At 35.5% G+C, this 10,823-nt stretch overlaps 2 protein-coding genes across 3 annotated transcripts; one reads left to right on the top strand and one right to left on the bottom strand.

Annotated features, from left to right (window-relative positions):
• The first annotated feature begins 715 nt into the window (after positions 1-715).
• On the top strand, positions 716-2,002 carry LOC21387514. 2 transcript variants are annotated; one of them, XM_024173269.1, is made up of 4 exons: positions 716-1,217; positions 1,325-1,411; positions 1,541-1,577; positions 1,679-2,002. In XM_024173269.1, the coding sequence occupies exons 1-4, from the start codon at positions 813-815 to the stop codon at positions 1,705-1,707; spliced, it is 558 nt and encodes a 185-aa protein (XP_024029037.1). In that variant the 5' UTR covers positions 716-812; the 3' UTR covers positions 1,708-2,002. The 2 variants fall into 2 exon arrangements, with proteins under 2 accessions (XP_024029037.1, XP_024029036.1); XM_024173268.1 differs by having other exon boundaries at positions 728-1,217; positions 1,502-1,577; positions 1,679-1,993.
• A 3,459-nt stretch (positions 2,003-5,461) lies between these two features.
• On the bottom strand, positions 5,462-10,224 carry LOC21387513 (U3 small nucleolar RNA-associated protein 4 homolog). The gene is made up of 11 exons (XM_024173261.1): positions 9,888-10,224; positions 9,629-9,772; positions 9,223-9,520; positions 9,066-9,129; positions 8,792-8,905; positions 8,548-8,710; positions 7,918-8,068; positions 7,180-7,781; positions 6,854-7,035; positions 6,401-6,664; positions 5,462-6,071 (listed from the first exon to the last, which is right to left on the bottom strand). Exons 1-11 carry the CDS (start codon positions 10,047-10,049, stop codon positions 5,759-5,761), a joined length of 2,457 nt encoding a protein of 818 aa, XP_024029029.1. The 5' UTR covers positions 10,050-10,224; the 3' UTR covers positions 5,462-5,758.
• Between the last annotated feature and the right edge of the window lie 599 nt (positions 10,225-10,823).

Below are 10,823 nucleotides of genomic sequence, written 5' to 3'. Positions count from 1 at the left end.
AACCAAACATCTCCTTAAACAATATCTCAATGCAATCACAATGTGTACTAGTCTTTGTTGCATAGACAAAAATATGAGGCTGTGGAGGCTAAATGGGACGGCCAGCTTTTGTACAACTCATAATCAATCATGGCCATGTTAAAAAAAAAAAATTAAAACTTTAAATAAAATTTCAAAAAAAAAAAAAAGTTTTTGCCACACGTACCATGACAATCACTTTATATTGAAATTTGAAAGGACAGCACCGTGGAAGTACAGAAAGCTGGATATTATTTCTTCAATTCTACATGGAACTATGGAACTCCACTTGTGAAACAACAATAGTAAAAACATAAATAAAACGTTATAATTTTATTAATCTTGGGATTATAGATTGTTGTTACAAAAGGAATCACATACATAGTTTTTACATTATGATGGTTGTTGTTCTTCTCTCTCTCTCTCTCTCTCTGTTTTTCTCTCTCTCTCTCTCTCTCTCTCTCTCTCTCTCTCTCTCTCTCTCTCTCTCTCTCTCTCTCTCCCCGCCCCACTTACACGTAGAAATACATAAAGCCAACTGGCAGTTTTGATTCATTCACAAAGCGATGAAATAATTAGGCCAAAAGGATGTAGGAAAAGGACAATGTAGTCTAGGATTTGAATGTGATTTGCTTGGTTTTTTTTTTTTTTTTTTTTTTTTTTTTTTTCCTTCCCTCCCCTTTTTCCTCTTATTTATATGGGGAAGAGAAAGGCCGAGAGAAAGATAGAAAGTTGGGAGTCTAGAGAACATCATAACACCAATATAGATACCCTTTTGGAGGAAAGTGAAGAAAATGAACATATCAACATCAAAATTCAGTAGTGGGTGTGAATCTGGTTGGACTCTTTACCTAGACCAATCATACATCTCAGAAAGTGAATTCCAGAGAGATAACAGTGATAATAACAATAATAATTATAATTATAATGGTATTGCTGAATGTGGAGGAAAAGGAGTGAGAGAAGAGGAAGAGGAAGATTTGTCCATGGTGTCTGATGCTTCTTCTGGGCCTCCACATTACCATGAAGATTGCTACTGCGAAAATGGATCTTCTTTTTCTGCTTCTAACTGGGCTTACAACAACAACGACAATAAGTCATCAAAGGACAGAGAGAAGAAGAAGATGATGATGAAAGAGAAGTGTACAAATGAATACCATTCATGTATAGATGACACTGCTAGCTCTCCTGTCTCCAAGGCAAGATTATTAGATTTTTGTTTAACTTATACTCTAGTAGATTCAAATACCAATTATTATTATTATTATTATTATTTTTAAATGTGTTTTTGGTTCCAATTTGACAGAAAAAGTCCACTTTACCAAGAAATGGAGCTTTTATGGAGAACAACAGATTGGACTATTCTCAAGGATTCTCTGCAACACATTTTGAGGTACCTATTCATCCTACTTCTCTGGAATGATTTTCTCATTCCAATCTATTTGTTATTGTCTCTTATGATTATTGCTTTGATTATTTGTAGGGAGAATCTGCATTTGGTAATCATTTTGGTATGTTTCAGTCTTCTCTAGCTAAAGGTTCAGCTCCACAAAAGCCAGGTCAAGCACTGTATAATGCTCTCTTTATATTATTTCTTTGTTCTAAAGTTCATAATAAGGAAACAAAGATAGAATTTTGCTAATAAATTTACTATTTGCAGATGACTTCCAGGGAGGAAATTGGAATTGACAGTATAATGGTAAAAAAGTGTCTTTAAGTTTCTGCTGCTGCAAATAGAAGAAGAACATGGGAAGGAATGTAAAAGCTGTAAACTAGGCATGAAATCAAAAAGGGCTCATGTTCCTTTTTTCTTTCTTTCTTTTTTTTTTTTTTTTAAATCTTCTTTTACAATTTCAATCCTTCTTATTTGTTCTTGTGAATGCAGTGGGAAACAACCTATGAACATAAAATATAAATAAATTTCCCGTCTTTGGTTCCATAATTTTCCAAGAATATTCACTGAATCTCGTTCAACAAAAAATACCCATCATGGAAATATGAAACGTTAAAGCAATCCAACATTCTAGGAAAAGAAAGAAAACTAACGAACATGAATTTTACTAGTCCTGCTCATTATCATGTAAAGGAAATTATGCATTTTCTCTATAATTATATTAGAGAGTGCTTCAAAATACAAATGCATGGAAATTGAAAACAAAACGAATAAAGGGCAATTTAGAGAGGGAAAAAAAAAAAAAAAAAAAAAAAAAACTTTCAGAAAGATAGGATATTTGCAATACAATAGAGATTAGATGACCATTTTGCAACCAACCACAAGAGTAAGAGAGATGGAGAGCGAGGGAAAAGGAAAAGAAGGCTATAATCAAAGCATACAAAGGCCAAGGGAGGGGAGGCAACAAGTGACCCACTTTATTTTTCTCTTCAACTACTGCCAGCCTAGCTTACAACAAATAGGTGGGTGAAATTTTGGCCAATCCAATGCTCAAAAAAGACAATTTTTCTGATGGAACAAAACCAAAAATCTCAGCTTCAGTTTTTCAACCCAAAGGACCAAAATAAGCACCCTACCACCTTCTTGAAAGCAACCCACAAAGAACGTGATCCATACATGAAACTAGGTGCAATTATTATTGTTATTATTGTTATTATTATTTTCTGTTTCATTTTTAATATATGGTGTGTTGAAAATATTTTATTGAATAGGGGCTCTCATCCCTAGAATTGGCGCAGCCCACATCTTGGAAAATGACCTAGATTTAGGAAAAGGACAAGTCCACCCTCTCTGTCTTATCGATACTCCTTTTCTTGCACTACTCTAAGATGTGATATGATAAATAATATCATTATCATAGTACCAAATAATATAGAATGGTTAAGGGGGAAAAAATACCTTTTTATCAGATACACATAAAAGCGAATGTCAAAGTTAGGAGGCGTTTTGCTTGGCATTCAGCAGGCAATTTTCGGACGGGTACGAACAACACATCAACCACACGTTCAACGTATCTTTCGATTTATCCTATTTACGTATCTTTTACAGAATATAATGTCTCGTTCATTTCACTGATTTGAATTTTCAGTTTTAGATTTTTACAGTAAAAAATTCTCAGAAAATGTCACATCTAACTTTTTCTGCTACAGTGAAAAGCTCTCAAAAAATATGACATCTCAACTCGAATCTGCGAAGTGAACAAGACCTAAGATTAGAACATAGCGATTGAGACACTCTGAGAGTTGGATCAATGTGAGTTTCTATTTTATATAATTTGTGGTTCCGAATATTAGAATTTTCCCTTCTCAAAGTTCTCAATTTGTCACGTCTCAATGCAAAGTAGTTTAAAGGTTGCTACCAAAGAGTTGTTAAAAGTTGAGGAAGGAAAGTGAGAATTCTTATCGTGTTGTTTGAAGCGTTGAAACGACGTCATTGATTACCAATAACTCTTACAAACAAGCCAATGTTTCTCCAAATTTTTAGTCCTCTGATATGCTCTATCCTCAAATAGCTGTATAGAATTGATGAAGCGGAAAATAATGAGTCCTTTAATTGATGATAAAATAATTCTCTTTATTCTAAAAGAAAAAATAAATTTGAAAGCTGTACTTTTTAACTTTGAGAACGAAATGGCATACTCGGCGGAAATAAGGTAACTACACATTGATGTCTCCCTTATTACTGTTAATGTTGAATACTTTTAAGCCAAAAAAAAAAAAAAAAAATATGACTCAAAATGGTAAAAAATATTTTTTATATCACGCTATTTAAAAATAAATAATTTTCATTTAATTAATGAGGATAAAATAAATGGTCACTATAACACTTAATTATTTAAAATTGTATAAATAATAGACCTCCACAAAACCATGACAAACCATGTGCTTTTCTCAAAGAGAAATATTTATGACACTAAATTAAGTAATAACATATTTTAAAATTATTTGAAGTAAATAACAATTTATCGTATAAATGTTTCTTTTACGACTGATAAAAAATAATTTACATGATACAAATATTTATTTACGTGGAAAAAAATCTTTTATCAATCGTAAAAAGAAAATTTACTTTGAAAAAAATCTTTTTACTAATTATAAATAAAATATTTATACAATAAAATATTTAATTTAAATAATTTTAAAATTTACTATTTACTTAATTTAGTTTCACAAATCTATTATTTACTATATTCTGCCAAAAAAAAAATCCAACATTGATGCAGTCTAGCAAGTTGCAACATCAGCCCACAGGAGGTTATGCTAAGAAAGAAATAAGACTAATTGTTAAATTCAACCTCTTTAGTAATCGGGGAAAAAAAATGTTATTCCAAATCCGTTTAATTATTAGTGGCTAAGGTAATAATACAAGAGATGCTGGATGATAATACAGGCAAAAGGGTACTTTTTTCCGAACAAAAATAAAAGCAATCCTTTAGCGTACGCCACTGAGCTAAAGGTGTATAAAATGAAAATAATAAATATGAAGTAGAATTATCAAAAATAAATAAATATATATGAAGTAGAAAGGATGTGGCTCAGCTTATATCATGTTGTACTCTTAGGTTTCATTTGGTAAGAGAGATAGAGAGCACGAAGGATGTAGATAATTAGAGGGATGAAGAGTATAAAAAATGAAGAAGATTATACTAATTCCTTAAGCTATGTTTGTATATAGATCCCGGATGAGGATTATTTATCCTAGGAAGAAAGAAGGAAATAGACCAAGATTTGAGATGAATTAAAATTAATAGGCCAATAGTTTACATAAGTTAATAAATAGGCCAAATTACTGTTTTCGTCCATAATTTGTCTGGTTATGAACTATAACCTGGCTATGAATCATAACTTAACAAATTTGTCTATAACTTATCTGATTATGAACCATAACTTAACAAGTTATGACCTATTTATTTCTATAACTAAAAATTGACTTATATACTTTCTTAAGCTTTTCATATTAACTTATTTTTTACTACTTCCCTTTATCCTATTCCCGTGTTTGGCGTATTGTTTAGATTTAACTCAAAAAATAGTCCAAGATATGTGAGACTAGTAGTCTCCCCAAAAAGGGCGGGTTTTCTAACTCCTTTGACCGGATAACAATGTTTGACCATCTTCTCTCCTAATTCCAAAGAGATCCGACTCTGCCCAACCAACCACAACCATCACCGGACTGTGAAACCAGTCCACCCCTCTCCCTCCAACCAAACATAGTCTTAAGTAGCAATGTGTGTGTGTGTGTGTGTGTGTTGTTGCACTTTATGAGGTTAGAAATAAGAAACGTAGAACTGTGAAACCAGCAAGAGCAGGGAACAGTGCTAGTTAAAGGTAAACGGACTGATAGTGATTCGTGGGAAATGAAGTTCCAATTTTATTTCTTTTACTCCCCATTACATAATTGAGAACATAAATGCCGTCAAAAAAAAAAAAAAAAAAAAACTCAAGTCTTGTAGAAGCTTATCGACAGGAGTTTTGTTTAAATGCACAATGTCAAAATTTTACTAAGAAAATAATCAACTCATGTATACAAACAAACATGGAAACTGGCTCAAAAGAATTATGGAAGACCAAAAAAAACAAAAAAGGTAAACTACTCTCAACAGGTTAACAGCAAAAATTTCTCTGATATTGATTAACAGGAAAATTGTGATACATTACAATGCACAACCTGCTTCAGATCCCCAAGACACTGGAGCAAGTTTTGATATCCACCAGTATAGAAGAGATTGATTGCCAAATTCTGCATCTCCCTCAAAGACTGTAAACACCATTTTTCGTCGACCAACAGTTATGTCCCAAAAATATGTCTGTCTACTGGTTGGGTTTCAAATGTTTTAATAACTTCCTTCCACGGTTTTTCCATGATCAAGATTGAATTTCTAGAAAGGTGTCCGACAAATAAAATAGGAGCTTTGCCATTATTAATAAACTCAAAATTCCTTCTACCAATTATTTTAGTTTGATAGTCCCGTAATTTACGTTTCAACTTCCCGCTAACATGATCACCTTCTAAATTCCTGGCCACTGTATCCTGACCGCTCATCGTGCCACTTTCATCCTCTTGATCCACTGGCATCCCAAAGTCGATCCAGCAAAGTGCACTAAAGCATACCAAAAAGAAATGTTAAGACATTAAATCTAAAGCTAAATTTTGGGCAAATAGAATTATCTTAGGACTACATGACTCTCAGCCTAGTCTTAAAACAAAGATAAACAATATAAAATGATAAAAGGTATCGTTTTGATAATTGAGCCATGTTCTAAAAATGGCGTTCCAGCTATCACGCACGTTTATCTGCAATTACTACCCAAACACTCCTAGATGCCTTTACCAGGGTTTTATTGGCTTTCCTACCAAGGAACTTCAAATGTTACAAGTTAATAACTAGCCTTTATTGAAATTGCAGATTAACCAAGGAAAGAGAAGCACCTGGCACTATAAACAATAACAGACGATAATGAGCTTGATGAAGGGGAGAAAGAAAGACCAATAACTTCTCCAGGAAATTCTTGGAATCTCTTGGGCAGAACATCGGTGTGTCGACTTGACCAATCCCCCAACTTCTTGTCCTCCACATCCAACGCATATACCCGATTTGAAGAGGTTGTGACTATAAGCACATTGTTATTCCGTGGTGAAAACCCCCCTGCTGTAACAGAGGCACCATCCAACCTTGAGATAAACCAATGTTGTCTGTTTCACAGGGAAGAAAAGAAGTCAACACAAAAATGGTTAAGATTTAAGGCGCATTGAAGTTCACTCTGGACCAAAAGCAGTCTTTAGCACACAAAATATGTCCCCTCAACTTAATATAATGTCCTCATCAACACACAGATGAGGGAGGGAAAAAAGAAAGGAAAAAAAACAAAAAAAGCTCCGTACCTCCATATCTCCAAGTTGAAAACATATACATCTCCAAAGCAGTTGATGGCAGCTAACCACTGCCCATCAGAACTGGTAAACATTTTTGTGATTGGAGGCTCACTAGGAGGTAATTCCTCATCATGAAACTCCTTGCAAGGGGTGAAGACATGTATCGTTTCTAAGCTGACCACATCCACAACCTATAGATAAATCATTAGTTAACTTATACCAGAGTTTCTGAGGTCCATATGTGCAACAACAAAAAAACGAAAAAAAATAAATAAAATAAACAACTCAAAACCATATATAAACAAAGAAAACAACGGAACAAAGAGACAGCTTACATAAATCCTTCTATCATGCCCAGCTATCATCAACCGAGCAGAATCAAAACTAAAGACCATGGAATGGGCATAGGGTAGTTTTCGAGGAAGAAGTCTTTTATCAAGAGTCCAAGCGGTTTTAGCACCTTTACGCTTTAACTCAAATAGGGCAGGTTTCGCATGGTCAGAATAAGCAAAAAGCATTCCTGAATTAGACATGGTGCTGCAAATGATTCTCCGAGATGCTTTACTCTTAACTCGAAACAGCAGATCAGTAGCCACTAGGCCCCCAGAAGGACCAGGGCCAGAAGCTGAAATAGAACAGGCACCATTCTTCACCCGAATACACAGGATATCCAACCAACAAGAAGCTTGAACAAGAAGCAACGATGATTGATTGAATACAGTATTCAGTACCAGCTGAATAGGTACTCTCTGAGGTGCAGGGCAAATGTCATGTGGAGCATACTCTGTGAATTCCTTAGCTGAGTAGGCATAAAGCTTTGCGTCGTCACCAGCAGAAATAAGCATGGGAACACCTGAATGCGCCCATTTGTGATAACTCAACTCAATAGGCTTCTTCTTGCATCGAATTCTTTTTACCTTTTGATCTGGCAGTGGATCTGCAATTATAATAATGCAATTTAAGATTTCAGAAACCAGTAAATAGACAGAAATTCCAGAAATATAGATCCTGTGAAGAAATAGCATGTTTGTGAACAGGAAGAAAAATTAACCAAAGCGATAATTAGGGACAACCTTCTCGATAGATAGGCACAGCCACTGTCAAAGCCCTGACATCATGAGTATGCTTTCGTACACTGTCAACATATATCCATTTCTTCACTACGTTAGAAGATTCACCATCAGCGGATTGTGTTGTCTCACTAGATAGCTTATATAGAATAACCTACAAGTAAAAGCCGGTAGAGAGACATTACTAAGAGAATGATATCCAGTTAAAAAAAAAAAGGAAAAAAGAGGACTGATAAAAACAAACCCGCAAGCAAACTAGCCAAAAAGTTAGCTAGATTTTGTGCTGGCTTTTTTTAACCCATAACCTTGGCTCCAAATTTCAGTTCGTGATCAAACTTTGTGGCTAAAACAAGTCATATTGAATTAAGGGCACGCTTACTAACTTACAATGGAACGTAGTGGAAAAGGTAAAGGGGTAGAAAATGAAAGAAAAGCAACTGGAAAATTTTCAAAAAAGAAAATAAAATTAGTACAAAATATGGTTTTTTATAAAATGATCAAAACAATTAAAGTGTCTCCCCTAACAGCTAATGGATTAACTAACCTCCAACCATGAAATAATTTGCAAAATATAATGTAGACTAATGTAATGTTGAACTTGAACATGGACTTTTTTGCAACTAATCATTATACCTGACCATCTGAACCCGCAGAAAATACCCTGTTGTGTCCAGGAGCAGCTGCCAGAGAATTGGCATCGCCTTTGTGATAAGAATGCCCCTGCAGAAGAGTTCCATGCTTACTGTCCCAAAATTGAACACTACCAGTACTATCTGCACTTACAAGAGTCCCGGACCTGGTGTGAACAGAAAAACATCATAACCAATGTAAAGATGATCCTTATAACCAGGAAAAGATACAGTAAATTGATAAATACCTCAGAGAAAGTAACGACCACACACAAAGCTCGGATCCACTACCCAGACCTCCTAGCCCTACTGTAATCCGATAGATTTCACTACCCAAAATAGGATTCCAGCATCTTATTAACCTAAAAAAAACAGAAATAGAAAATAGATTAGTGTCAAGACAAGCTTGAGAAAACTAACACTAATCAAAGAAATGAAGGAAAGCTGCAGTATAAACATTTAGAACAGATAATTATAAACATGAACTATAGCAAATAGAAAACCTCCGGTAAATGGACTAACCCATCACTACTCCCTGAAAATATCATTTTTGCGTCAGGACTCCACGTTACACTCAAAGTGCGTCCTGAAAACAACAACATTTACCAAATCGATGAATAAAGAAACTAAGAAGCTAAACTTAAATCAAGCCTTGCACTGAAGAAAACAGATATCTCACCTCTGACCCTACGCAACGATCTAGTGTAAACAAAATCATCTTCAACCAAAATGTATATTCGCACAGAACCATCATCACAAGCCAATGCCACCCGTTGATTATCAAAACCCGACAGCTCAGAAAACTCATCGGAATCAGAATCAGAATCGTCTTCACTTTCACTAGTTTCACCATGAGTACTGCCGTTCAAATTATTACTTAAATGCCCATTTCCCATCCGGGATGTGGTTTCTGTGGATTGATTACAGGGTGCCACGGCCATTTGCCAGATTGAAACCCCAATCGTCTCTAACAGGGTCTGAAAATGCAAATAACTGATTAAGTAGTTTTAAACTTTCAAGCAATTTGAATCAGAAGCATACAATCTAACCAAAAAAAAAATGAACACATGAAATAGAAAACGAACCTTCTGCTTCAAGAGGAAAATGTCCCACTCGGAAACTGAGCCATCGATGCTGCACGATAAGAGCCGGCCGCAAGGCAGTCCCTTCGAACCAGCCCGACACCACGCAAGCGACGAGACTCTCGAATTGGGGTCCCCGTGAATAGTCTAGCCCAACCAAAACAAAAACACACACAAAACAACCCAAAAATCATTAGCAAAAGTTTGACTTCCATCTAATAGCGACAAAACGCAAAATATTCTTTTTGGGTCGTCGGTGTACCAGCTGACAGTGCCAGCCGACGGAGCCGGGAGAGACGAGCCAAATCTCGACGGATCCGTCCTGGCGAGCGGCGGCGACCTGAGAGTCGTCGACGCTGGTGGCTAGGGCTACTACCGGGGACGGCTCCCAATCGACCGAGCTGTTTCTGAAAATTTCGAACATGTCGGAAAACCCTAACAACAATCGCCGGAAATCGCTCCGATTCGGGATTCTGTGGCGGCGGAGAAATGAGAAAAGAGAGGGGAGAGAAGCATCCGAAGAAGAAGAAGAATGTGGAAAAGCACTTGAGAAAGAGAGAAGTTGTGAAGAAGACGGTGGAGAAGTGTGAGGTTAGGTTTTTGAGGGTTTTAGCGCGGCGCGATTGATTGAAGTCTTTGAGTTTATATGACCCCCAATTTCATTACTCAACGTTTGGAGTGGGCCCTTGCCCATTATTAGCTGGGCCAATCGGCTACTAAAAATTTGGGCCATAAAGCCCACTTAAAATGACATGAGAAAGGGTAATCGAAGATAATAAGGCTACGTTTGTGAATTTCGAGTTTTATTACGATAAAAATCTCTAAAAAATAGTTACATTTAAGGGTTTGTTTAGTATAAAGATTGAAATCAGAGTTATTTGGGTCTTTAGATTAAGAATCACGATTCATGATTTGAATCATGATTCATAGTGATTGGAACCTTTGTTTGGATGAGTGCAGGCATGATTCTGATTCTAACCTGAAATGTGATTCAAACTAGTGTTTGGTTGTCTTGTTTTCTGATTTTGAACCATGACCAAAATAAGAACCATCTTTTGTCCATGTAAATTACGTTATGTGTAAATATAATTCATTATATAAGTAAAAAACGAAATATGAGAGCCAAAATTAAATGTAAGAAATTATAAGTTAAATGAGAAATAAATGGAAAAAATGTGCATTAGCCATAAATAAGGCA

The sequence above is a fragment of the Morus notabilis genome, unplaced genomic scaffold (genome assembly GCF_000414095.1).
Source record: "Morus notabilis unplaced genomic scaffold, ASM41409v2 Scaffold47, whole genome shotgun sequence".
NCBI classification, from domain to species: domain Eukaryota; kingdom Viridiplantae; phylum Streptophyta; class Magnoliopsida; order Rosales; family Moraceae; genus Morus; species Morus notabilis.
Note: the sequence above shows the minus strand (reverse complement) of the source record. Positions and strands in the feature narration are given on the sequence as shown.

What these genes read in the sequence shown, in the direction of transcription:
- LOC21387514 (XM_024173268.1), top strand. Translation starts at nt 813, where the DNA reads ATGAACATATCAACATCAAAATTCAGTAGTGGGTGTGAATCTGGTTGG. An exon ending in CTAGCTCTCCTGTCTCCAAG is followed by an intron (nt 1,218 to 1,324) that starts GCAAGATTATTA and finishes CCAATTTGACAG; the next exon opens with AAAAAGTCCACTTTACCAAG. An exon ending in TCTCTGCAACACATTTTGAG is followed by an intron (nt 1,412 to 1,501) that starts GTACCTATTCAT and finishes GATTATTTGTAG; the next exon opens with GGAGAATCTGCATTTGGTAA.
- LOC21387513 (XM_024173261.1), bottom strand. Translation starts at nt 10,049, where the DNA reads ATGTTCGAAATTTTCAGAAACAGCTCGGTCGATTGGGAGCCGTCCCCG. An exon ending in TCGGCTGGCACTGTCAGCTG is followed by an intron (nt 9,773 to 9,887) that starts GTACACCGACGA and finishes TGGTTGGGCTAG; the next exon opens with ACTATTCACGGGGACCCCAA. An exon ending in GTTATTGTTTATAGTGCCAG is followed by an intron (nt 6,072 to 6,400) that starts GTGCTTCTCTTT and finishes GGTATGCTTTAG; the next exon opens with TGCACTTTGCTGGATCGACT.